The 27,968-nt window shown below is 42.1% G+C and overlaps 1 protein-coding gene across 2 annotated transcripts in view; it reads left to right on the plus strand.

Moving 5' to 3' along the window:
• The window catches only part of ATP2A2 (ATPase sarcoplasmic/endoplasmic reticulum Ca2+ transporting 2), a 49,225-nt gene extending 27,796 nt beyond the window's left edge, over nt 1-21,429 (plus strand). Inside the window, exons 8-21 of one of the 2 annotated variants that reach the window (XM_054219183.1) lie at nt 14-478; nt 3,028-3,116; nt 6,498-6,600; nt 7,125-7,256; nt 7,347-7,469; nt 7,646-7,864; nt 9,234-9,569; nt 9,828-10,048; nt 11,120-11,322; nt 12,606-12,691; nt 13,089-13,222; nt 14,305-14,422; nt 14,539-14,659; nt 20,299-21,429. In XM_054219183.1, coding sequence (XP_054075158.1) covers nt 14-478; nt 3,028-3,116; nt 6,498-6,600; nt 7,125-7,256; nt 7,347-7,469; nt 7,646-7,864; nt 9,234-9,569; nt 9,828-10,048; nt 11,120-11,322; nt 12,606-12,691; nt 13,089-13,222; nt 14,305-14,422; nt 14,539-14,659; nt 20,299-20,312 — 2,364 coding nt within the window. In that variant the 3' untranslated portion in view covers nt 20,313-21,429. Of the gene's footprint in view, nt 1-13; nt 479-3,027; nt 3,117-6,497; nt 6,601-7,124; nt 7,257-7,346; nt 7,470-7,645; nt 7,865-9,233; nt 9,570-9,827; nt 10,049-11,119; nt 11,323-12,605; nt 12,692-13,088; nt 13,223-14,304; nt 14,423-14,538; nt 16,194-20,298 lie in introns of those variants that run through there. The other variant, XM_054219182.1, reaches the window with a different exon arrangement.
• Nucleotides 21,430-27,968: the final 6,539 nt, after the last annotated feature.

A 27,968-nucleotide genomic window follows, 5' to 3' on the forward strand; every position in this document is an offset into this window, starting at 1 on the left:
TTATTTACATTAGGGTACTAATATTGCTGCTGGTAAAGCTATGGGAGTGGTTATTGCAACAGGAGTAAATACTGAAATTGGCAAAATTCGTGATGAGATGGTGGCTACTGAACAGGAGAGAACCCCGCTGCAACAGAAACTGGATGAGTTTGGAGAGCAGCTCTCTAAAGTAATTTCTCTTATCTGCATTGCTGTGTGGATAATAAACATTGGTCACTTCAATGATCCGGTTCACGGTGGCTCCTGGATTCGAGGTGCTATCTATTACTTTAAAATTGCTGTTGCTCTTGCTGTTGCTGCTATTCCTGAGGGTCTGCCTGCTGTCATTACCACCTGCTTGGCTCTTGGAACCCGGAGGATGGCCAAGAAGAACGCTATTGTTAGAAGTCTTCCCTCTGTGGAAACCTTGGGTTGCACCTCAGTTATTTGTTCTGACAAGACTGGTACTCTGACCACAAATCAGATGTCAGTCTGCAGGGTATGTTGAACTAGCTTCTTTTATTTTTCTTTTTCTCCTCAGCCACTCTGTTTGAATAGTTAGCATTACTTGAATTCTTCTGATTGTGAGTCTTTTGGTTCTCATATCATCAAAATCCTGCTTTATTTTCCTAAAATAAGCTTCCACTTTTAATTCAGTTTTCCACTGTGTAGTGTTTAAGGCTTTTATCTCTTCCCTTATTTAGTCATGGCCAAAAATAACTGTACCCATACTTGATGGAAGAGAAAGTTGTTTGCAAGCAGCTTTCCATTGACTTGTCTGTAAGCCATTCAGTCTACTGGTAATTATTTTGTATGATTTATACCGTTTCAGAAAGGTAGGATAGTTGCACCGTAGAAGCAGGGCGCGTGTAAGCGTAAAACACTCACCTCTAATTTAGCAAGATGACAATGGTGGAGAAACTTAGCAATGAGAAAAAAGGTAGAGGATTTGCTCCACTAACTTGGATAGCCTAAGGTATTTTCCTCTAGTGAGTGTCTCCACCTTTGATTGTCTTGTCTTCAATAGCTCTTACTGGTCTGATGTAGATCACTGTATTTTCAATGTCAAATGTTATATGACTAATCTGGCAACTTGGAGGTGCAGTTGACCCTGTCACCAGCATTGCCAGGGTCATCTTCATTATATGGTAGATTTTTAGGTAAGCCTAAGGTATGGGCCCCTCCTCCCTTCCACCCCGGTATTCATTCTAGTGTTGATTAATTTGGGATTTTTATAGCTAGTCACTTAATGCAATGCATGTTCAGTTGCCAGTTCTCTGTGCTTCCCATATACTTGATATTCTGTGTAGGAATTTTATGGAGGAAACATTTAAGTTCTTCTGTTTAATAATTGTAGATATTCAGTGGCATAGCAACTCTAGGACATCAAATGTTCAGAGTCATTACACTGGGTTAGAATTCCAAATGTGTAAATGTTGAGCACTACACACCAGTATTTTTTGGCAAAAGTTTGTAAGCCTTAAGCACTTTATTCTCATGTGATTGATGGCTTTTACTTTCTAATTGGTGGTTGACTTGTTCTACTTCCTTAAGTATTGTAGTATTTATACCTAAGAGACACAAAGCAGCTGCTCATCAGTATTCCAGAGGAGGTTACTTGCAGTAGAGTTGCATAACTGCCCTAGTCTTTGCAGGGATTTTTTCGTCATGCAGATGCCAAAAGCAGTAGGCTTCCTGGTTAACTCATCACTTAGGTTGCGTTTGTTTAAAGGCTCAAAATGCTCTACTCCTTATATGTAGAGGGATAAATGTTTTAGATCTTGTGCAGTATAACTTACTTGGTTCCTAGTTAACCTCTGACAGCTACTGAATAACCTTAATTGCAAGATTTTCCAAAACATAGCAAAATCCTAATACCTGTAAACAATGCGCTTATTCTTGGTTTCACTCTAAGCGGAGAGATTGCTTAGCTTTTTAAGAAGTCTGGTTTACAACAGTAATTCCATTTGTAGTTTTAGTTTTCATGTTAAGTAGTAACTCCTGAGTGTCCAAAGGAACCCTATGCTAAAATGTTTGTTGGACATGATACTGCTTTTAGAGGAGACTTGAGGGATTGTTTTAATGTCTTCTTGTGGTATCTCCCTGTGAGAATGCAATTACTCTGCTTTGTAGGCTTTTACTTTGTCAGCTTGTCTAGCTTTTTGATTTTTAAAATCACTTTGAAGATTGTAGGGTCTCCAGGCACTGATGCAGATCAACTGCGGAACACCTAATTATTAGCCTGTATTTTGTGAAGATGCTGGCCTAAAACATAAGGCAGCACAATGAGTAAGACATTGGTATGGCAAAATGGCTTATACTAACCAACGGGTACGAAGTTCCATTAAGATACACTATCTATCAGTGAGAAATTATTTTCTTCTCTACCACCACGCCAGCAAATCAAGATAACAGTATGATGGCTTCAGGCACTAGGGTTTTTTTTTTAATCTCCGTCTTCCCAGATTTGGTTCTGCCTGCAGCTACCCTAGAAGGGAAATAAGCAAAGGAAAGACTGAGATGCAGGTGTCTTATGGAATACAACTGTATCCTTCAAATTGGTATCTTTATTTGAAAATAACGTTTCAGTCGGTGCTAGTAGGGCAGTTGAGCTCTCTGAATGTTTCTAAATTACCAGTGTACTGAATGGCAGAGTGACTTGTAACCGGAAAACCAGGAAAGGAAACACTTAAGCCTAGGGAGAGCTTGGGTATAGTAAGGATTGTCAAGTGGATGCGTGAGTAGTCTTCACGGCTCCAGTTAAGTGTGCATAGTTTGTGTGTGTTTTGACTCTCTGATATACTTACACCATAATTCAATTTTCAAATGAGATCTGGTAAGCAGAAGTGCTGTTTTCTCTACTTTATGCTTCAGTATGGAAAGCTGTTCAAACATATGTGGGATCGAAGTTCAGAGTATTGTATTTGGTTTTGCCTAGTTCGTTTACTCAACCTGAACCTGCCTTTATACCTGCTTGCTTAAGGCCTGGTTAAATCTCTTGCATTAATTATTGTTCAAAGATAGTAACACTTAGAACTCTCGTTTCAGATGTTTATCCTGGACAGAGTAGAAGGAGATAGCTGTTCTCTGAATGAATTTACTGTAACGGGTTCAACATACGCTCCCATGGGAGAAGTGTAAGTGTTCCGTTGAAGTTAAATATTTGTCTGTTTATGCATTGACAATTACTTTAGGCTTGAAAAGTGATGTGTGTGATATTCAATAGTGATTGTTAATGAATGAAAGCTCAACCTGTGACAATGTACACTGAAGGCCTAGGGGGGAAAGTAATTAACAGTAAAAGGAAGTTAAATTCTAGAGAAGTAAACCTTCATGAAACTTACTTAATACAGTCTCCAATATTACAGTGTTCCTTTGATAATCTAAAAATAAATAAGGGCAGTTTGAGAGGATTTATTTTAGTGAAATTTTACTGGACTGAGATTAGCTATCCCAGTGCTTGAAAATAAGGTTTACTTTTTTAGTTTAAAAAAAAAAACCCGCATAAATCTGAACAGGTGAGCCTCTGTTAATGCGTGAACTCAATGTTTCCAATTCCCCTGCCTCAGAGAAGGTAGGATTTTTTTTTCTAAAGCATCTTATGAATATATTGGAGTTAGTTCTTAAATTCTTAAATTTACTGTAAATTCCTGCCCGTGCCCTCAATAGTTTATTGAACTTGGTGCATTTGTACTTGAATAGATGTGTGTGTTTGTCTCAGCCTTTGGTATTTGAGCTGGTGTTAAACCCACTCCCTTAGAAAAGGAATTATATGTTAGGTTTACTTTATCAGTTGCAGGTCTCTACTAGTGGGATATGTGGTTCATCCTGACAACTTCAGGAATTTTTAGGGTTCCACTACTAGGAGGGCCTCTTCTTACTGGCTTGTTACAGCTCCTTTTACTTGGCCAATCTTCCATGTGTTTTTAATCTTATCACTTCAGTTTTACATAGAATTCTATTCTGCAAGTATGAAGTAGAATTAAGATTAAATTATTGTAAACATCTTGACCTTGTGGAGTTTCCCATGCATGCCTCTGACTCCATGCAATCTTAACTGATCTCAGTAGTGATTATCTCGGTTTAATTTTCATAGCAGTTAAGACCATGGTGTTCTCAGCAGCTGGAATTCTTAATTCCCCAATTCTCTTTTGTTTCAAAGCTAATTGCTGTCAAAAGCTTATGCTTTCAGGAGACGGCATTTACTTAGGCAAGGTGACATTCTAGATCTTGTAAAGCATCCAGCTATTATGCTTTAGCTGGTCTCGCAAGAGCTCTAGATAAACAAAATAATAAAATATAGTGTGGTGACAGATGTCGAGTATAATAAGATGGTCATCAATTCATGTTAATGTTCTATTTTTACTTGCCGAAGTTGGGGAAATGTGAACAAGCATGTTAATCGCACTGCATTCACGTACGTAAACAACATTCTGTGAAAGGGAAATGACCACAGAAAGGCTGTAACTGGAGCATAAGGAAACAAATAGCTGAATTCTCAAACCTTTAAGGCTGATTTATTTCTGCATTTATGGACAACTTTTTTTTTTTTTTTCTTAAATCCATGGCTTTGTGAGGATTTTAAGTAAGGTGACTGTCTTCACCTTGGATTGCAAACTGTCACTGGAAGCAAAGTTTGGGGACCTTAAGAAGCAGTCCAGTCCATGGCACTGCCCCAAAGCAGGACCTGCTCTAGAGATGAGCCATTGCTGACAGATGTTTCCTTATTGTGCTTAACTTCAGATAGTGGTGTCTTCCACAGCGGTATGGGCAGCCTACTCTATTTCATAACCACTAAGCGTTTTTGCGATAAATCAATAATTTTTTTCCACTTACTCTCAAAGTATTTGATACATAAATTTCCTCAAGATGCATTCAGAATATAAAATTACACATACTTCTTACTGAAAAACTAAAATTATGTACTGATTTCCCAGAGATGTTAGGAGGTTGTCAGTTTGGAGTGGGTTTTTTTTTTTTTCAGGTCTCAGCATGCACAATGTGCATTCTTACTTGCAAACTGAGAACATAAAACTAACAATGATTACTGAGAACTGTGGCAAAAGCTAGTAGATTGCATTTGACCTTCCAAGGAATTCATCTTTAGCTAATCAAAAAGCCCAGAGCTCTAAGGAGAGGGGGGGGGACGACACCCAAATCAAATAAAAAAAAATATTTATCCAGAACTGACCCCAGCAACTTAGACTCCATATGTACTTGCTATTCTTCAGAAAATGTTGATAAGGAACGTGCAGGGGGGACGAAAAAACCCCTCGTATTACAAGTTACGGATATTCAGATATGCTAGTTGTCTTCAAGTTCAGAACAGGTGAAAAGGGGAAGTATTGGCTGCGATGGAGCAGGCGACAGAGCTGCTGAGAATGTTAAAGAGTTCAGAGTTTAAAGCCACTGCTTATGGCTGTAGAATTATATGTAAAATGAAACTTCAAAAATATGCTTGTGGGTTTTTTTTAAAATGTATTTTGTTGACGTGCTGTATTATACAACATTGGAATTTGTTTGCAGTACTACAAGAAGCTGAACAAAAGCTTACATAATCGTCCATGTCAGAATCTATGTTATGAATTCTTAGGGAGTAGTGATCCATGTCTTTCTACCACCAGACTTTTTTTCTCCTCCTTGAGGGCTTTAACGAAAGATGTTATATAGGAGTTGTGTTGCTAATTTGGGGGGGGGGGGGGGGGAATAACAGTATTGAACGCTGCCTTGGTTCTTTTATGCTTGCTGTAGAAGTATGCTAATGTTCCAGAAGATGAATTAATTTACTATCTATTTCCAAATGTGAAAGCAATGAAGTTGCTGCTGCTTTGTGATGTCTAAATGGTGCATTACTCTGGGAAAATGTACCTTCCCTCTTTCTAAGGAGTTCAGATATTAATCATTAAGTGTGCATAACTACTAGAAAAGAGTATTTATTTTCTAATGAATTATATATTGTGAAATGACTTAGCTTTTCATAAGTTTAGGAGGTTCATGTATAGTACAGATGGATTTTTAAGAAATCAAAGAGGCCAGATCTGATTTTATGCCTGCCCAGTGCATGCATTTCATGCATGGCAGTAAATCTGCAGAATATGCAGTAAGACTAAGGAAGCTAAGCTCCTAAGGTATCTGACAATATCCCTCTTCCGTTTGGAACTCCCCTGCAAGTCCTGTGCGTACTCTAATGCTGCTTTCACGTGCCTCTTCACTGAGTTCTTTCCTTCTCTTCTACGCTGCTGTATGACTCTCACTGGAGGAAATAAGGTTTTGTAATTCGGGTAGTGATTTCATTGATAATCATATCATTCCTTTCATGACCCCTTGATCTAAACTTCAGAACCCGCCTTTACCAAATCTGCTCTTCTCAACAACTTCTGGTTCTGTAGTTCCAAGTCCATAACTAATAAGCATTGTACTAAATGGAAATAGAGTAAAGGGATTTAAAGAAGGGAAAAAGGTGAGATGCTAATACTAAATAACTAACTTAAATCTTCCCCTTTTCTTCCTTTGGAAAGGCATAAAGATGACAAACTTATTAAATGTAGCCAGTATGATGGCCTTGTGGAACTTGCAACGATCTGTGCGCTCTGTAATGATTCCTCTTTGGATTACAATGAAGTAAGTACATATCCTGGAAGAGAGGAGAGTGTGAGAATGAGGACAAATGTTCGTTCTGATCTGTCTATGCTAATACCTTTCAGTGGTAAATCCCTTTCTAGTCAAGGGGGAGAATATTTAGGTCCTCTTAAGTATTAACTCCGGCAATGTCTTGTTTGTTGAACACTGAGAAAACTAAAGCCAGGCAGCAAGGGTAATCTGGAACTTGGAGATCGCCTGTTGTGTAGAATCCACTGCTACTTTCTTGCTTTGTCTCGCCTCCTTAAGATTGCTGCATCTCATAATGACGTAAATGCTTGGTGATTAAGTACTGACATCCTTCTCTGCCGGTCTTGAGAGTAAAGGCTTGACATTGCCTACAAATCTCTCTTCAAAGTTGCTTTTTTTAAAATAGTTTTGTATAGTAAGTCTTGTTAAGATTTTCTTTTCCATTGTGAAACTTGAACTTTCGTCTCTGGTAGGTTCCAGGTCAGGTTTAAAGTAAACTCCTGTGTTTTTTTTGTTTGCTTTGTGCTTAACTAAAGGCTAAGGGAGTATATGAAAAAGTTGGTGAAGCCACAGAAACGGCGCTTACCTGTCTGGTTGAAAAGATGAACGTATTTGACACAGACTTGAAAGGACTTTCTAGAATTGAACGTGCAAATGCTTGTAACTCGGTCAGTACTCTTTTATCTGTAATTCACTGGGGAGTGAGTTTTGTAGCATGTGTTATCTAAATGCATTTTTGTCGTTTTGGTTTTTTTTAGGTGATAAAACAACTCATGAAGAAAGAATTCACTCTGGAATTCTCAAGAGACAGAAAGTCTATGTCTGTCTATTGTACACCGAACAAACCAAGCCGCACATCCATGAGTAAGATGTTTGTTAAGGTCAGTTCCCCACTTGAGAAAGTGTAGTTATGGAATGGCTGCAAAGGTGGCACAATACTACAAAACTATGGCACAACTAACTGCAGCTTGAAGATGAAGGAAGGACTTTGTAATTTGAGCAAGTGTTATAATGGAAAGGGTTTTATTAAGCTAACTTTTTTTTTCCCCCTCCACAGGGTGCTCCTGAAGGTGTAATTGACAGATGTACGCATGTGCGCGTTGGAAATGCTAAAATACCATTAACCCCGGGAATTAAGCAGAAAATAATGTCTGTCATTAGAGAATGGGGAACTGGTAGAGACACATTGCGTTGCTTGGCTCTGGCGACCCATGACAATCCACCAAGAAAAGAGGAAATGAATCTTGAGGACTCCTCAAATTTCATTAACTATGAGGTAAGTTTAGTAAAATACCCTTTTAACATTTCTCCCTCTCCCAAACTGGAGAATTGTGACTCCTTTGTTTGATTCTTCCTTGAGGAAGTTAGATCTGAGAATTTTTTTTTCTGGGTATTTTTGGTGTCAGACACAATAGTTATCCACATGCGTGGAGGGAATACTCAGTTCAAGAAGAGACTGTACGTCTCTCTGAAGAAGCTTAAGGGATAAAACTTGGAGTATTCTGTGGTTTATGATACCTGTCACTCCTACTTCATTCCCCCAGCTTAGTTGGGGTTTAAAAGAAAAACACTTCGTGTGTGTTCTTGGTGGCTGTTATACATGCTGCTGCTTGAATAAAAGTGTAAAAAAACCCAAAACACTAGTTAAACAGCCACCTGAAAATTGTATTTTATGTGTGTACATAAGGTCCTTAGGATTATAACACCTTAAACTGTTTTCAGAGACTGACTCAGAAAAATATTCCAAAAATTGCATTGTGGTTTCAGCTGTAATGATTTTCAGTTTGACATTGCTCAACTGCAAGACCTCTTTGGGGATTCTGTGACGAAACATACCTGCTGTTTTGGGCTCCGACAGTCAAGTTCACTTCCCTTCCTCTGTACTATCAGCTGCAAAAGCTCTGTCCATGATTATCATCTTAACTGCTCTGTAATTTTCCAGTGAAATCTGTATCTAGAATTTAGAGGGAGGGAAATGACAACAGTTGCATTAAGTTTTTGGCTTGTGTGCTGAGCTCCTGGCAGTGATTACAAAAAAGAAAGACTTGACTGCTCGCAGGTTGAATTTACAAGGCTGACAACTAGAGCACATTTTAACTAATAAAACGAGTGCATTTGAAGCAAAATATGTTTGGAAAGTGAGGATCCCATTTCAGAGTGTGGTCGTGCTCTGGGAATTCACTGTCCTCCCATATGCTCATCATGTAGATAGTAACATGTACATTGTGATTCCACAAGCATTAAAAATTCTCATTTACCTCCTCTTGTTAATGTGCGTGTAGATTTGTGACCTTTCAGTTCTTCTCTAGGTGTCTGAATTCAGTGTCAGTGCTAAAGTGCTGTGAAGATTTAATGTGGTGAAACAGGTAACCCTTTCAGGAGGGGAGAAAAAAAAAACCCAAAAAAACGGGATAAGAGCAAGTATATCATGCATAATATACTGGTTCTGGCCAAATGACAGGATAACGTAGGCCTTGGTGTCTTAATTGCTCAATGAATAACTACAGCATGTTGTGGACAGGAGTGGAAACAAATGTCACTGCACTGAGATGTATTTAGCATGCAACCATAATGACTGTTTTGCTTAATGGCAGACGAGAAGTCTAAAGGATCTTGCACTTAAATTTGGTGCTGTCTTGTTTCAGACCAACCTGACCTTCGTCGGCTGTGTGGGTATGCTGGATCCCCCAAGAACTGAAGTAGCTTCATCTATAAAGCTGTGCAAACAAGCTGGTATTAGAGTTATTATGATTACTGGTGATAATAAAGGCACAGCAGTAGCGATCTGCCGTCGCATCGGTATCTTTGTGGAAGATGAAGATGTTTCTACAAAAGCCTTTACTGGTCGTGAATTTGATGAACTCTCACTTGCTGCCCAGAGAGATGCTTGCCACCACGCCCGTTGCTTTGCTCGTGTAGAGCCTTCCCACAAATCTAAAATTGTTGAGTTTCTTCAGTCTTTTGATGAGATTACAGCTATGGTGAGTAATTGAACTTTTACTCGATTTGAAAGGCAGACACTGCGTTTAAACCCAAATTATGCCTTGTCAGACTAATGCCTCATTCTGGAAAACACTTTTTTTCCACGTTTCCCTGAGCTCAAAGCCTCAGAATAGTTCTGCAGTGAAGTGATTTTTTTTAAAGATGCAAAACCACACCCTTTCTGGTCCTATATGTAAGTGCCCACCTCTTTTTCTTTTTTTTTTTTTTTTTCCCCCAACTTTAAATTCTTGGTTTAGACTGGTGATGGTGTCAATGACGCTCCTGCATTGAAGAAAGCAGAAATTGGAATCGCTATGGGTTCTGGTACTGCAGTGGCTAAAACTGCTTCTGAAATGGTTTTAGCAGATGATAATTTCTCAACCATTGTAGCTGCTGTGGAAGAAGGACGTGCAATTTATAACAACATGAAACAGTTCATCCGTTACTTGATCTCCTCCAATGTTGGAGAAGTTGTTTGGTACGTTTAAAATGTTTTTTTTTTTTTTTTCTTTGCACTAGAATAGTGATGATGGAGTCGTCTTTATTAGTTATTTACTTCCAGTATTTCTCATTAAAACCAGAGAAATAGGTTCTCTAGCTAATTGATCATTGCGATTGTGTGGAAGTCTGCATGCTTCTAGCCTAGCCTCTACTGGAGAATTTTAGCGTACCACAAAAGATTTGCATTGCATATAATATTCTAGCTCAGTAGGTGGTTAAATGCTTTACAATTATTTCTATGATTGGAATAATTCTCTAGAATAGGAAAATAAAAACCTTAATCAAACATTACAAGATCTGGTGTTTCAGATAACTTAGCCAGAAATATAATTTAGATGTTTGTTTAACCTCAAGTTACAGAAGAATGTGTCTTCTGTGTCTTTGGAAGGAATGGTGACCCAATGCCACAGGATGCATTTCTGGTAACAGAATGTAAATATTGACCTCCTTAACAGTTGCTTATATCAAAGCATACTTTCTCCCAGAGTGGAATATAACATAGCAATTATCTTGCCTTATTTCTTGTAAATCTAAAGCTGTCTTTCATATGGCTCTTGCTGCAGCCCCTGTTTCTGTTCTATTTATTCACACCAGCTTGGAGCCATGAAAGCTACATGCTCATTCAGTTTTTGCAGGGGCTAGCAGTAATCTAGCTAAATGAAGCTTAGTCATTTGAGCTAAAATGCTGTTACGTCTGCAAAAGCATTAGTGTCTTTTAGAAAGTAGCTTGCAAGCCTTTATGCATGTATGCATATAGTTACCTATATAGATAAGTAGAGTGGGGAAAAAATAAGGCTAAAGCAGAAATTCTTCAATTCCTGGTTACTAACAGAAAGATAATGCTTCAAAACTCATATGCCAGTGGTTAGAAGTGTTTGCTCTTGGATATGTTTTTCGTTTTCAGAACATGAATTATTCAGCTTGTGATATTAAGTGGATAACTCAGTACGAGAGAAAAGAAGGGATGCTACAGGCTTAGGCTTAAGTTTTAAAATTACTTATTTACATGCACAAGAATAAGCTTATAATCGGTGGGGTTTTTTTATAGTATCTTCTTGACTGCTGCCCTGGGTTTTCCTGAAGCTCTAATTCCTGTCCAACTGCTGTGGGTAAACCTTGTGACGGATGGTCTCCCTGCTACTGCTCTGGGCTTTAATCCTCCTGATCTTGATATCATGAATAAGCCACCACGCAACCCTAAAGAGCCACTGATCAGTGGATGGCTCTTCTTCCGTTATCTAGCTATTGGATGTAAGTAGCAATAGCTTTCTTCTTAAATAAACTTAGGCAGGTTGATTATTTTTTTTTTGAGATTCGCTTGAAAGTAGTTTGTCTAATCTCCTTGTATGCAGAAATATTGAAAGCTAGCAATAGATGTTCTGTGGAACTGGTATTCTTCCTTTATTTTGTTTTGAGATTCAGACTGTGTTTTGCACCTTTGCAGGCAGTGCTGTGATAGGAACAGTGAAGTTGTGAGTGGGTTTTTTGATTTTCTTCCTATTGGTAGCAACGGAGGCACCAGAAGCCCTAGTTGTATAACATCAGTGTGACCTTCACCACTCCATCTGAATCTTTTGATTTTGACAACTAGGAAACCGTTAGAAATTTTATATACTGAGATACTGGATTAGACCTTCAAAATTGTGTGGTAGTGGATGGTAGTACAGTCCTTAGAAGAGAGAAGCCCTTCAGGAACAGGTGAATTTAGGGCTGAGTCTGACCTCTGTTCTCAAGAAGCCACCTACTCGCCTCTTCCCATTTGACTCATTCCAGGCTGAAATACTTCTAGCTCAAAGCATTGGGATGGCAGATTTTAGCTTATCCATGCAGTAACCGTCAGCCTTAGGAAGATGAGCACGTTGTGGCATTGAGATTGAAGAACCAAGACCAGCAATTAGTGAATATGCATCTGCTTTAACTGTTGAGATCATACGTAGAATTACTTCTAAATCTGCGAATGACAACTGTCATGTATCTGACCTGCTATTCTTGTGCTCAAGTAGAACACAACAGGTTTGCCGGCACAGCTGCAATTGGGGAAAATAAAGGAGTGGCCATTTGTGAAATCAGTGGAGAGAGATTTAAACCTTAAATTACAGCTATAGTACTGTAAAGCTAGAATAAGTATCTACTTGGATACTTAATGCACGCTGTCTTCATGCCAAAAGTTGTGACCTTAATTTTCCTAACTGACTTCATAGATATTAAAGTAAACCTCAGCATTAGTTAATGTAAGTACAGACACACTGGGTTCTGAGAGGTAAAAAGAAAAATTGCAGGTTGATTACTCCGAGTGATACTCTTGTTTGCCTTAAGTTCTAGCTGTCAGCTTCCCTAAGCAGATATTAGTACAGTATTTAATGGTTATTTAAGTTACAACTAGTAGAGCAGATTTCTTGCACAGGAGATAAATGAATTACAGTCTATTTTTTCACGGTACTGGCGGTCTTGAGGTAGAAGTTCAAATGTGGCAAGTGAGATCTTCTCTTGCATAAAGTTCAAAACACTGAAAAAAGCACTTTGTTTTCTTTAAGGTTATGTTGGTGCTGCCACAGTGGGTGCTGCTGCTTGGTGGTTTATTGCTGCTGATGGTGGTCCAAGAGTTACCTTTTATCAGCTGGTATTTGCTCAGTTTAATATCTTTGGGGGGAGAGGGGGGGTATATGCTGCTTTCATTCTTGTTACTTGAAATGACTGTAGAAAAACAGTAGGTTACAGAAATTTATGAGAGATGTTTTCAGACTTGTTACTGTAAAACTTGATCATGATTAGTCTTAACACTAAAGCTCAGAGGTGGGATACCTGCGCTTCTAAACAGTTTGAAGGACTAATTGTTGTCTTGTAGGTAAAAGACTAAAAAGAGATTTTTCTATAGCAGGCAAAAGTTTAAAACCAGTGTTTATGGGAGTCACATAAAGTTTTCTTTTCATAATACTCACTGCTTATTTCACAATTGCCTATTCTACATTTTAAAAGTTAACAAGCTGTGGAAGTGAGTTCACGTTGTTCTGTTCTAGAGCCATTTTCTGCAGTGCAAAGAGGACAATCCAGACTTCTTTGGTGTCGACTGTGGGGTTTTTGAGTCTCCATATCCAATGACAATGGCTCTTTCTGTACTTGTCACCATAGAGATGTGCAATGCTCTCAACAGGTTCGTATATCCAGATAGGAAAGCAAAGCTTCTGCGTAGCTTATCCAAAATCCTACCTTTTATGCAGCTTGTTTCTCAGTGTATAGACAGCTCAACTAATGAAGAATGAGTCATATTTCCTTTCTGAATCCTGGTAGTGCAAACAAAATGACTCTCTTAGGTAACATTTGAGATCTCTTATCATAAGGTATATTTTTAAGTCTGCCAATTCACTCTGGTATTTTACTAAGCATGAGCAACTGAAATATTTTCCATTATTTCTAATCTAAGCTTAATCAATCAGATTATCCCTCCTATGTTGGTATAAAGTGATATCAAGGAGAACTAAAATAAGAATGCTGAAGATATGGAAAATAGTTTTTCCTGCCCTAAGGGAGTGTGGGTTTAGCCAATTAATATTAGATTATAAATGGAAACTGCTAAATAGCACAGTGTCAAGGGTATTTTTCTTCAAATAGCTTAGAGGTCAGTTAATTTAAAAACAAATAAACTTCAAATACAAGTGTACTGCCATAGACCTACATAGTAAGATACTGCTCTACATCTGGTGCTCTGGATCTCAGCTGCTTCTACAGCGTAGCCTAAATGCTGATTGAGTCAGAGGAGCAGAATTAAAGAACAAGCATTAAGAAGGTGCACGTACTCAGTGCTCTGTATAGCCAGTCTTTAAGTGAACCTCCGAAGAAGTGGGTGCATTAGGTCCCCAGGCATACAATGGGCTGGGGAGGATTCCGCCTTATGCTGCCACGGCCGTCTTTCCCTTACCCCTCGTGGAGAGGATGTTGGGGTCTTAGTAAAAAAAGTAGGCTAGATCAGGACTGAGCAGAACACACAAAAGCTTTCAAAAACAAATGTGAGCTGAACTGAGTCTGCTTTGCTAAGCAGACTTACGAGGTAGCTTAAAGTTGCAACATATATATATATATATATATAGAAAAAAACCATATATTGGTGTCTTTCTGCCCTTCCTTACTTGGATAATTGTGACTTGCCATGCTGCTTTTCTTTCCAGCTAATCTTCTGGTTTACTGAATTTCCTGCTGGTGTCTTACGTATGCATATGTACCATGTTTCTGTTGCAGTCTATCAGAAAACCAGTCCTTGATGAGGATGCCCCCGTGGGAAAATATCTGGCTGGTGGGCGCTATTTGCTTGTCCATGTCACTCCACTTCCTTATCCTTTATGTGGAACCGCTGCCAGTAAGTGATGTATCTTACACCCATCCCTGAACTTGGAGGTAGAGCCAAAACTTGTCTGGAGCTTAAGGCAAGGGATGGAGGGGGAGAAAAGGTGTAATGCTTGGCTTTTCTTTCAGATTATCTTCCAGATCACACCTTTGAATGTGACGCAATGGCTGATGGTATTGAAAATCTCACTACCTGTCATTCTGCTGGATGAAACACTTAAATATGTGGCCCGTAACTACCTGGAACCTGGTAAAGATAGTGTGCGGCCTGCCACCAAACCATGTTCTTTGTCAGCATGCACCGAAGGAGTTTCCTGGCCGTTTGTGTTCATTACTATGCCCTTGGTTATCTGGCTTTACAGCACAGACACTAACTTTAGTGATATGTTCTGGTCTTGACTGACATGGTGACAAGTTTTACATTCAAAGAAAAAGTTTAACTTAATTTTTTTATTGTTTAGAGCAACTGTCTATTTCTGCTGAATTTTCACATGAACATATTTGCCGGTGATGGAGGTTTCATAATCTAGATTTTGGTTTTTTGCTTTTTCTGACTTCAGTGGGGGCAATATATTCCTCTTTTATACACAGTTAAAGTGTCCATTGACATGTACAGAGAACTAACACTATTTTATGCAAATATTTTTTTGTAGATGAAAAGCATGTACAGTGTTCTGTTCAATAATCTATTCATCATGTAAAAAAAAAAAAGTAAATTTTTTTTGAGCCAGCGGACACTATCAAACTAAATTGGCAGCAGATTTTAGGGAATGAATGTGTGTTGTCTAAAACTAAAAAAGCATGTAACTGTTTGTCTTCTGCATGATCATCCAAACTTAATTTGTCATAAAGTCAGGTTTTATTCATGAGCAGAACTTTCTGCACTGGGTAGAGAGTACTGCTACCTCGGTCAGGATTTCTTCTCGGTTTTCCTTTATTCCTATTCCCTCGCTCTTGGTTCTTGACTGTCCTTGTTTACACCAGTTTCTGTATGAGGAATGCCTAATCTTGCTCGTGCAGAAAATATCGTTCCAGGTGCGGCCTGCTGGGGTTCTTCCATACTCTCAACACACATAGGGTTGTTTTTTTTTTTAAGATTATTTATTTAAGTGTCTATTGTATTTTATTGTAACAGACCTTATTTTGCCAGTTGCCCATTATGCAGGGATAGGGAGGGCTACTTCTGTCTACTTAAATCTAAAACAAGCCTTTTTAACAAACACAATCTGTTTTAATTCAAAAGAGGGTTTAAGTTGGGTTTTAATACCTTATTTACATGTGTCAATCTCTTTTTCTTTCTTTTCCTTCCCCCCGCCCCTTTTAAGATCAAAACTTATAATGAGACCTGGAAAAATAACTTGCACTGCATAGCTAGAAATTGGATTTCCTACACTTAGGGCACTAATGATCAGTTGTATACATGGAGTTACTCTGCTGGCCTGTTGTTAGCCTGACTTGAAGTAACAAGCTCGTGTGTGTTTTTTGTAAAATCTGTAAATAGCACATGACCAAATTGAACATATTGTATAGAACTATTTTTATTTTAATGTGGCACTAACCACCTTCATTATTACGGTAAATGTTAAAGCATGTTTTCAAATTCAGTCCTGTATCAACAATGTGTAAGTCATTAACAGTCCTAACTGTGGTGTTTTTCTCCAATGCCTTCCAACTTTCATCGACTAAAGTGAGTATTTCTCTTCCATTTCACCATGCCAGTGGTGACTTGCTGTAAAATAGCATATGCTGTATACATGTTGAAGAATAAATAGTAATTTCCTTCATTCCCATGCTGTGTTTTGTCAAACTCTGCTGTGCTACATTATTATCACCACTTTAGGCTCTTGTTTTGTGGTCTGAAGCTCAAATTACTGATTCCAAAGGCAAAGCACTTGCTTTTGGTTTAGTGTATTTTTAGGGTCTTGTTTTATAGCACCCAGGAGCCTTAGTGCCCCAAGATCTTACAGCGTTTGGTCTTAAGTTTGAGATAAAATTGGACAAATCTGTAACTTAAGACGCTGACAGCTGTTCACATGAATGTTTAGTGTCCCAAACACTCTGGTACTTGTGGTCAGGTGCTGGTTTACTCCAAAGCTTTTTCCTACTCTGAAATAGGGGATGTCCCTCTGAGCTGACCACCCTTCCCTAGGCTCTGCTCTCCGCAGCACTTAAAGTGCTGGCGCTCCCCTTCGCAAAAACAGCGTGTTGTTTCCAGTGAGTGGAAACGCTTTTTAGAGTGGTCAAACAAAGAGATGAAAGAACACTCTCAGCTTAACAGGATAGTCTTTGAAAATTGTACCGGGGTCATTATGTCTCTCTAGAGCAGCAGGTGCTGTGTGATCTTGTGCTGGCTCAGTCCGCTTTAATAACCAAATGCAGACAGCTTTCTGATTCCTCATAGAGGAGAATGATAGTTAAAAGCTATGTTCTGTTGGTGCCAGCTGGAATCCAGTGAGCACAGATAATTCTCTAGGTTTCAAGCTTTCAAATATAGCTGCTAACCCCCAAAAACACAGACCCTATCCGCAGTTCCACTGCGTTGTGAATACTCGCTCTTTCCATAGACTTTGACTTGTTTAAGTTGATGCTGAAGTGAGTCAGGTCGGGGAGCTGGACCTGATGATGTAGTAGGTGTCTTGCTGAACTGTCAGCATTTAAATCCCGTTGAATGCCCTCTTCAGTGTGGAAGAACCTGTCTTTGGCAAACTAAGGTTTTGCATACCACTAACCCAATGGCCAGCACCAGCCATTTGCGCTGTCAATAATAAATGAGCAATATGAGACTCGTCCCTCTTTCTTGAAACAGGAAATAGGTAGTTGAGATCAAAATATGTACAAGTACGTTGTTTGTTAGAAACAAATACTAGCAAGTTAGTTCTGTGTGCTCCTAACATAATGGACAGACTTCTTCCAGGGCAGGAATGTGACTGAATCTTTGAACATCGGTTCTGTGTGAACCTCCAGAGCACCACGTTGGTGGGCTTTTTTAGACCGTGTATCTGTCACCACGAATGACGCTGCTTCTTGTCCCATTCCTGTCTATGATGCTAAATAATCTTGCTGTACACCCCCTTTTTCCCTAAGAAGCTGAAGGGGAAAATGACTGTTGATAAGTAGAATTCAGTCTTCAACGACTTCTTTGTTGGCTCTCTGTCTCTGTTGAAGATGAATCTCACTGCTTGTGTCATGGATTTCAATGCTGACATCTGAGAGCTCATTCATATCGGATGTCTCGGGACACTCGCATTTAGGGCTTTCTTGTGTTGCTTGGAGTTTGCCTTTGAAAGCTGGATGACTGGCAGGTAAATGGTGTGGTGTTCATCCCTACAGGCTCCCGAGGTTATGGGAACAGTCAGGTTTTGTAAGCTCCGCCTAAAGAGCCCAAGGAATCTTAATACACCCTGGTTTTCTTTTATTTCTCCCAGTCTTGCTGTCCAAGTTTTCCTGTAGAAATGGAGCAAGAGGGTTCTCTATGATCAGTGCTGACTCACCTCAGGTTCAATGGCAGCTGTTGCTATGCTTTTGGTGCTTCTGTTACCGCTACGTGGTAAATACCAGCTTTGTGTGGTCTGCACTGGCCAAATGTTAAGACCTAGCACGAGGTTCCTCCCAGGCAGTGAAGCACCCGCCAGTGACGCACCCTGCCCTGAACCCCCTGTCTGCTGTGAGCGCCCGTGTCATCTTGGAGCTGGGCATCTGCTCTGAACCCTTCTCCAGCTGAGCAGGCCCTGGGAGGCTGCTGGAGCGTGCTCTGGCATTAGAACAGCACAAGGCAGCTGATGGCTTGGGTTCTCCATTACAGAAATACAGGGCAAGGTTAGTAACGCACTGCAAGAAAAAATGTTAACTAATATTATTATCCTTAATTGTGTAGATCCTGCCATTCTTTAGCTATCGGTCCTTTCATCTAGAGAGGCCAAGGAGAGAAGACTTCCCAATTTAGAATAGATTTACTTGCCATCATCTCAAAGTTGAAACTCGTGCTTAATTTCTTTGTTCCCAACATATTTCCTCTCCAACTTCTTCACTGTAGTAGGGTCATCTGGGGATAGAAACAGGTAACTCCTATTTTAATGCATTAGCCCTGTGAATATATAAATGGAAGCACTTATTTAAGCAGAAATAACTCAAAAGTTACCCAGGCTTTATCTCCCACTGCATTTTTAGAAAATAATAACTTTATACTTTTTGTATCCCCTTGCTCTCCTCTCACTGAGCATTTCCGTCTCCACTGTTTCTGGATTCCTCAGTAGTGTCCTCACGTACCACTGCTGCTTTTCTAGTGTGAGAGGTGTGTGAGGCCCAGGCTGCCCAGAGAAGCTGTGGCTGCCCCATCCCTGGAGGGGTTCAAGGCCAGGTTGGACGGGGCTTGGAGCAACCTGGGCTGGTGGGAGGTGTCCCTGCCCAGGGCAGGGGGTGCCACTGGGTGGCCTTTAAGGTCCCTTCCACTCCGAACCATTCTGTGACTCTGTGTGATCGATGCTACTCTGTGCTAGGAACAGCGGGAAGGGTACCAGCTTATCCTAGGAAACCAGCGGGGTTTGGTATGAGCAGCTCCTCCTGAAGGCAGCGTTCTCTAGCCTGGTCCCAATCCCAGCGACGAGCATGGTCAGGCAGCTGCAGTCAGACACTGGAGACAGGGGCTTTTTTAATCTTTGTAGTGCCTCGGGCCCTCTCTGCTTTCAAATGTGAGTGATTCAAAGTGCCGTTTGTGAGCTACACAACGAGCTGCTCCTTTTTGCTGGCATCCAAGCAATAAAAATAGTTCATACTTGGTTTCCCAAAGTAGTATTGCAAATAAAGGATGAAAAGAGGCTGCAGGAAAAAAAATACAGCAATCCGTCAAAATGCTACGAGGCTTATCTTTGTAGGGAGGCCATTTTGGAGAAAGGCTAATGGTTAGAAAATGAGTTTTTAATCTGATGATAAAATGCAGTACAGCAGTCCTCTGTCACGGTTCCCAGAACACAGCCGATGCACAGAACGTACATGGTAAACAGCTTAAAGATGGTTGAATGTGCTGAGATGAAGGGAGGTAAAACTGATACGAAGTTGTCTGTCTCTTGCACCTGTCTTGTTTACTTTTTCGCACTTCTAACCATTAACTGTTTCCCTAATCTCTGCTAATTACATCCTTAATTACATTACTATGCATTTTCAAATCTTAGCAGGAAAGCCTAAATTTTATAGAGCTGAAGCAGCGTTTTGAAGAGCCACCATCAAGTCCTAGGGACTCAGAGTACACTGTTTTTCCCTCCTAGACGCAAGGCTAACCTTACGCTGTATTTTAGGGGTAAAGTACAGTAGTAGCTTTATTACGTTGTACTCTACCCTTTGCCTACGCATTAATCTGTGGAGTTTAATGACTTCTTCAAAGCTTTCCTACTGCTTCCCAGAATAAGCTGCGTAACTTACTTGGAAAAGGGACATTGTTAGGTCACTTGGGGGCCAAACTTGCAATGTAACGCCTTGGCTGGTTAGAAAAACACCCTGAAAGTTCTGCAAAACCTGAGCTCAGCCGCTGCAGTGTGGAGCTCGAAAGGAAAAATGACAAGTCAGAGAGACTTGTCTGTTGCCACTAGCCAGGCAGGGAAAGGCAAAAGCTATCTAAACACGTCTTAATTCTTTTCCCTGCAGTCTTCTGTAGGAAGTGCTGGCTTTGCTGATAAAGGGAGCTCTGCTGCACTCAGAAGAGCTGAGTCATAATCCAGAGGATTCCAGGCTTTAGGAATAAAAAGTAACCTGAGAGTGTCCCTTCCATAGCAGAGCAGCCAGTTATCAAACTTAACATTCTTTCTTCTGTCACTGTTGATCTTAGTCTTGCTTGTATAATGGTACTCGGCATTCATCCTTTCATTAACTGATGCCTTTTCTTTCTTTCCTTTTCAGCAATACTGGAGTAATCGCTTCCTAAACAATTTTGCAGAAATGTAAGGTTGTTTTGTTGCGTGCATGTGTTTTTAGCAACACATCTACCAAAACTTCTGCATGTATCATGTGTAAAGATTCTTTGCTTTCCCTAAAACAAAACTCATTGTGTTCTCTGTGGAAGAAATGTGTGGTACCATTAGGACTTCATTATACAGATGTACAAACGTGCAATATAGCTTACCGAATTGGGAACTCTCTCCAGAGAAGTTTGGTTTCTGTGCTGCATGGAGAAGAGTTTGTTTATCCTTGAACAAGAATCGCGGAGCTGTCAGCCAATTTTCCATATTTCTGTATGTAAAATGTCAGTTTCTAAAATGTACAATATCAAAATAATGCATGCCTTCGGTTGTAGACAACTCTTTCTCTGTATTGTATCATCCGAACATACTACTCTCTAACAGCTTATGTACAATGCTACCCTATTTATAAAATTCATTGACGAGATTACAGATGAATGTTAAACCGTAAGCCTCCAGTTCATAACTTTGGATTTTTTTATCATGTGTGCAAATCAACCTATTTTGCACTGTAATGTAACTTATTTAAATCTAAGGCAGTAAGACAGATGTTGGTGCAATACAAAATATTGTGATGCATTTATCTAAAAAGCAACAACCGACGTAGCCAGTTACCACAGCTGCATGTGTGACCTTTAGAAGTTGTAAATAAGATCGATCGTCTATTTACATGCTGACAGTAAGAAGCATCACACCTAGTTTCATTTGTATCAGGTAAATAAATTTATTCTACAATACATACTTTGCGTGTTATTTTATGCACTTTGTTTTCTGCAGGTACATGCATACGTACTTCAGCGCGCTCTTACATTAATGCCAGGATGACACTCACTAGCACCAACACCATTGCAATCTTTCCTCCTAGAACTATGCAGATGCCAGCTGCTCCTCCGGCAGCACTGACCTCCTCGCTGGTGTGTGATTTCCTCTCTCCAGGGGCTTTTGTGTGTGTTTAAGGGACACTGTCAACTACTTCGATCACTCAATTTTTTTTAAAATGCTCCATTGTTTGTAAACTCCCTCTGAGAAACTTAAAATAAACATTTCTTTCCCAACTACATTTTTTTTTTTTTTTGTCCTTTTCTATTTTCTAAATTGCCCCAGCCTGAAGTAGCTGCTGGTCTCTTCCCCCGTCCGTAGGAAGGTTACCCAGCTGCGCAGTAGCCTGCTGGGAGCGCCGTGCTCAGTTACCGCTTATTCTAGGGGCTGTACTTCCACCACCGGCTATTCTGCCGGGAGCCCACGGGGCAAGAGTCTGTGTCAAGCGTTAGGCAAGGCTAAAGCACTCCAAGGGTAAAAGCTGGATTTTCCAACTGTCCTGTAATGCTCTGCTCCAAAGCCCATCAACTAAGTCTTGGCTGCAGTAAGAGGAGGGGGAGCCGCTCTAAACACCCCACTTCAGTAATGTGTTGTGAATTAAGTGTAATGCCTCTTAACCTCCAGCCCCCGATACCAGCGCGCTGCTGCCAAACTGCGTTATCCAAAGGAGGTGCCACGTCTGAGACCCTTCAAACACAACAGCCTGAGGTTTAAAAATACTAGGGTTGAATTCCATCGTTCAGCTGAACTCGAAGGCGGTGGAGGATGCATTAATACGTGGGGCTGAGCTGCTGGTGGCTGCTTCCTACTATGGTAGTGTTGTTCTCACCAAGCCGAGCTCCGCTCCCCGCCGCTGGGCTGAGGCTGTCAGGACCCAGTTCAGCGCTCGCTGTTATCTGCGACTGCAGCTCTTCCCGACCTATTATTTATAGCCGTCTTCAGCACACACCAGCAGCACTGTCACCAGCAGCACTGTCACCAGCAGCACTGTCACCAGCAGCACTGTCACCAGCAGCACTGTCACCAGCAGGCCCTTCCTGCTGGCTGCACCAGAAGGCCCGTTAGCGCTTCACACAGACACCTGAGCTCAATGATTGAAGTCATTTGTCCAGAACAGAGTAGAAGAAACTGCCCCATTAGCACCTCTTCCCTTGTCATAACCTCTAGCCTTGCTTTAATTAGGAAGCAACCAGGGGAGAAACCAGGCTCGCTGCTGAAGTCCAGTTTCTCAGACCCGCGCCCTCGCTCAGCTGATCTGCTGCCCCTTTTTTCAACTTGCAGAAATACACGTCACCAGCACTGGTCCCAAATGTAAAGATTAGTGATGATGATGATAAGAAGTCATTATTCAGAAAACAGCTCTCGCTCCGTCTGCATCGCTGCCACGGCGAGTTACATTCCGCGGATGGTTTCAGCATCTCTGCAGTCAGACAGCAGCTCGCTGGTGAGCGAACTAAGACCAAACTCTTCACTTATTTTTAAACATATTTTTTTTAATTATGAACTGCAAGATTAACTCATAACTAGTCATCCAAATGAACTGCAAGCAGCGCTTTGGAGAACAGCCATATGAAGAAAATGTGATGTTTAGTGGGTTGCTAGGTACTTGAGTGCAGGAGTATGTGGTAAGAGATGCTGAGATAAAACAGCTTCATCTTCCCCCTCCTCCTCCTCTCACTGCAAACCCCGGACTCTAAAGCATTCCATGGATGAGACCACACTGACATCCACAAAGGAAGAAAACAATTCCCCCTAGCTCAAGTTATTAGGCATTAGAGATATATCAAACTCTAAAAACAGAGGACGGAAGCTAGCCCGATTTTTGCATTGAGGTGAATCTGTGTGTGATTAGAAGAACCCGCATCCAGCCCCAGGAGGGTGGGCGAGAAGGGAGAAAAACCTCTGGGGGAGGAGATGGCAAACTGGCTTTGCAACCTCAGCACGGAAAAAGCCACGGGACTACAGAAGAGCGAGCAGCAATCCCCCCTCTGCTCAGGCGGCAGAGCTCTGAGCACCCAAAGCAAACTTGTAAAATATTTCATCCCAACAATTTAACCACGTGGGAGTGCAGAGAAGCCTTCGGACATCAGTTTAGCAGGCTCAGGCTATTTGCCTAATCAGGTCAAGTCCCTGCCCTTTGTTACCTAAGGACAGTGGGAACTGAATCCATAAGGATTGTTCCCTTATAACTGAATCGATAGGGGTTATCCCCTTCCCCCTCCTGGCACAGCTGGCAGGGAACACGCAGTGTGATGGGAACACCTGGACACTTCCATTCCAATCAGTGCTCTCAGGGCAGTGCCGACTTGCACAGAAGCCAGACACAGGATTTTGCTGACATCACCAACGTTAAGAGCTAAAGTTCACCAGTCTGGCTCTTCAGGCACGGCAAAGGAAAGGACTTTTCATCTGATTATACACGTGTAGGTTCAGGAGCCTGAGGAAAGCAGCTGAGAGGCAGGGAGCTTTCAGCGTACGGCGCACAGCCTGAAAGGACGGTGCATGTCCCTGCAGACTTGGTGACTGAGCAGTGGTCAGCCTCCAAAAACCACTTGGTGTGTCCCATTCAGCCTCTCTTTGAGTCAGAAAGGAGACCACAATTAACCAAAACAAAGGCCAGAAACAACAACAAATGCCCAAAACCCGATAAGCCCAGGCTGCTACAAACCCCCTGCTACTTAGGCAGGTGGCAGAGTCAGGTTTTCCTACAGAGGCAGGCGAGGAACACTGCTTTGCTGCTGGGCTAAGATAACATCAGCGGCTAACAACAATCAAGCTGCAACCAGCTCACGCCTTCGTAACCAAGTCACGCAGCTCCAGCGCACCCTGACTGCAAAACACCCCAGCGTTTTGGTCTTGCACTTGCTGCTGCCCCGCGTGCAGCGAGGCAGGACAGCCCAGACAGAAATTGTGACTTAAAAGAAGCTTCTCTTGTCGCTGCCCTTCGCCGTGACTCAAGCACGAACGCAGACCTTCAGTTTAGGTACAAGACTGACCTGCAGCAGGCAAACCACGGGCAGGAACACTCCCACCACCCCTTAACTCATAAAAGGTGTGTCCTTTCCCTTCCTGGAAGAACAACCTCACTGCCCACAGCCGAGCTGACTCGGGGCTGCCATGCCAACAACGATTCATGGTGGAGCTCTTCAGCTTTCCAGGGATTCCTGCCAAATACTCATCATCTCACCACGCTGCGACCAGAAATTCCAGTCCTGTTTTGCAGTGGCCTCTTTGCTGTGAACACAGTTCACCTCTGGCTATAAGTTACGGGTACCAAAATCCTGTACCATTATAAAATCTAAGCCTCTGCTTTGTGGGCACTGTCAGCTTCTCGGGACACCCCACCGAGGGGCTCTATACCTTCAGTGAACTGAGAGCATGAGAACCCAAGGCACAGCCACCCCCCCATGCTCACAAACCAGCCGTCAGGTGCGGGAAACTTCAGCCTCAGCCAGAGGGCATGGACTCACGACGGGCTGCTTTCCAAACCCCACGCTGCTCCTGCTCACCGCTCCCAAACCTCTCCTAGATCAAAAAAAAACCCAGAAGGAAATCGCTATAGCATCGACTCAATCTCCACTTCGTCAAAGGAGGCACACAAACCGCAGGTGGCCTCTCAGAAACCAAGGCCAAGTTTCCAAAGCACCCAGAACCTGCTTTAACAAGTCCTCCGCCTCCCAGAGTTACAGAACCTCCCCGAGCAGCACCGCCGACATTTCTACCCACATCCCAGCATTGTGTCAAACAGATTCCGCAATAAAACAGCAAAAAGCTGTATGTGGCATGCCAAAACAAGCCTGAGGAGTTGAATGCGCGTGCTGCACAGCACCAGATCTGCATCAGCACATGTAACTAAACCAGAGCAAGGCTTGTGTTGCCGGTGGCTGGCTACCGCAGCGGGGAACCAGGCACTCATTCCCTTAGTTTGGGTTGAAGGACAGAGCAAATAGAAGTGTTGAAGTGAAATTCAAGCACCCAAAATTGAAGTCTGGAATTCCTTTCTCAAGTTGATGCTGGCCCTGGAGCACACAGACTTCCCAGGCTATGCCTCTCCCCTTCTTGGAAACTCATAAAGTTGCTTTTCTGCATCTACTCAGAGCTGCAATGGCGGGACCAGCTCAGCATTTAGCTCTTCCTGACACCTTAATCAAGTTCCACGTGCTCATTAGGGAGGTCTCTACCTAAGACAGAAGGGCTTTTATCCAACAGATGTGTTCTGAAAGAGTAATAACATCCAACCTTTCACAAAATGGAGCTGCTGATGCTCTGATCTTAAAGCCTAATGGGATTAAGAGCTCCCCTCACCAGCTGCATGGCAGGCTTTGAAGTTCGTCACCAAGACACTTCCATCTCCGTGAAGGCCCCACTGGCAGCGTCCCACCAAGCTACTTATTTCTCCTTTTACCCATTGCTAACAGGTGATCCTCCCTGAGCTGGCACTGGGACTAGACTGGGGCTAGGAACAGGCTTTCCCCTCCCCTTGGGGCTGGGGAGAACGGCCGACTCCTGCCCACGACAGGCACCGCTTCCCTTCGTGCCATGGCTACATGCCCAGCAGCCTGATTTCCTACCCAAGGAATCCCCGGAGCAACTTGTAAACATCTCTACACCTATTTAAGGCCAGATGATGGATGTTCTTCCTTACACCATGTAAAGCCTCTGAATTTACATCACGGATGGTAAATAATAGCACAAAAGAAGATGAAACCCATCTGTTTCCTAATCAGCCTTTTCAGACAACTGAGGCAGCAGAAATCAAAGCACAGCACAGGAAGCGTTAAATCCCTTTTGCAAAACTTCAAATATTTCCAGGCCTGGAGTGTTACTGGGTGGAAGGTCCTTAAAACTTCTCAGAGCCCAGTATTTCCATAAGGGGCACAAACACTTGACAGAGTCCTCCAGCCTTATCAAATTGGCCGAGTTTCAGCGTGACATTATCCCCTGCAGAACAGACACCGAAAGGTTAGCTAGAGCCATCACCTCCTTTCCTACCTATTAAAAGCCACCCTGGTGAGCTGAGGAAAGGCTAAAGCCTGTCTCTGTACCCTCTTCCTCCTCTTGGACAGCCAGCAGCAACGCCGGAATCCAGCAGCTCCCCAGGCCAGCTAGAACTCAGGCTAATACAAGAATTACTGCATTTTTTCAGAGTAATGCCAAACTTTCCCTGCATTAGTTAAACAGATCGCTGCATTCTAGGCCACATGGGACAACCAGACCGACAGAGACAATTCAATCCATACGAACATTGCCCCCGTCTCGCTTTTACGATGGGCCTCAGGAGGAAAACCAGAAACTGAGGTTACGCCGTTGTCCCGCTCCAGCACTGACTATATCCAGGACCCCTCAGGTTTTACAGGGTGAAAAAGCTGCTCGGTCACAGGTCACAGCTTTTTACTGACTTCCAGACAGACAAACATTAATCTCAAGAACCATATGGACAGCAGCTTACACACAGCCGTCTGAGAAGATGCGTATCCACAGATTGCTGTTCTTGCTCCTCTGATGTCATCACGCTTAAGTTTCCTGGAAAACTATTTAGCATTCCAAGAGGATGAAGCCAAGTTACCAGCTTCAGCTCATCAAACCATACCGCACGTCAAGGAATAACACAATATATTACACAATAAACGTTAGGAAAAAAGCAGGAACAACAAAAATTCCAGGAATTTTTAAATAGTTAAATAGTTCAGAGAAAGAGCTGGCATCCTAACAGCCTTTATAGCAAAGCACGGGGCAACTCGCCGTCTCCCCAGCACAGGAACAGGCCCTTTTGTGCTGCCAGGTCAACCCCGGTTCTTGGATCAACTGCCAATGTAAGTAACTCACTTCTGCCAAGCGCTAAAACTCTCCCAGCCCAGGGAACCCAACGGGAGACGTTCCAAACCACCGAGCCCCCCATTAGCTGAGCAGTGTGCTGCTGCTGCTGCTGCCCGACCAGCCACTTTGATGCAACTGGACTTTTTGCTCTCTGTAAATATTTAAGAAATTTATATCAAGCCCAAGCCTCAGGACGTGGGGTTTTTTTCTCCCCTTTGTCCTCTAGACAAGGCTCTGGCACGCACAGCTGAAAAAAAGATAGCTGAAGTGTCCACAGGCAAACGTTCCAAATGCAAGGTCAGTGTTCCCTGCCACGCCACGTGCTGGTCAAACACAGCACGGGCAGGACGCGGCACAGGGCGGGCAGCTCAGTAGACAGCATCTGCTGTCCTTTAAGAAATAGTACTGTGAATGGCCAAATGTAGAAAATTCAGTCATTTTTAAAATTCATAAGTCAGGAACTGAACTGCTCTTGTTCAAGCCCCAAACCATCGCTCTATTTGCACGCATTGGTGTTTTGACGGCATGATAAAGAAAAAAGCAAAAGGAAACCAATCTCCAAACTTATGAAGTCCTCGGCCTCTCCGGGGAAGCTGTTTGAAATGGAGCCTTTTACAGTGTAAACATCTGTCTGTGACCCACCGCAGCAGAGGCTTCCCCGGCACATTCCATACCCAGCATTACACAACCCTTACGGTTCACAAATAAGCGCAAGGCTCAAGACAGTAAGAGAAAACACAGATTACTCTCTCTGCTTTGCTGTCAACAGTGATAGAAATGGACTAGCCAAATGGCTTTACTTTATATATAAATTGTTACATTGAAGCTCCCCAGGTGAACACTTTACTTTTCCCTGAGCTGTTTTTGCACCAGAATCACTTTTTTTTTTTTTTTACCTAAATACCCAGCCCTAGACATCTCCCTGCCTCCTTGGCCAGCTTCCCAATGACATCTTAGCCAGCCTGCCGGTCCTAG

Source organism: Rissa tridactyla, chromosome 13, assembly GCF_028500815.1.
Source record: "Rissa tridactyla isolate bRisTri1 chromosome 13, bRisTri1.patW.cur.20221130, whole genome shotgun sequence".
In the NCBI taxonomy this organism is placed as follows: Eukaryota; Metazoa; Chordata; class Aves; order Charadriiformes; family Laridae; genus Rissa; species Rissa tridactyla.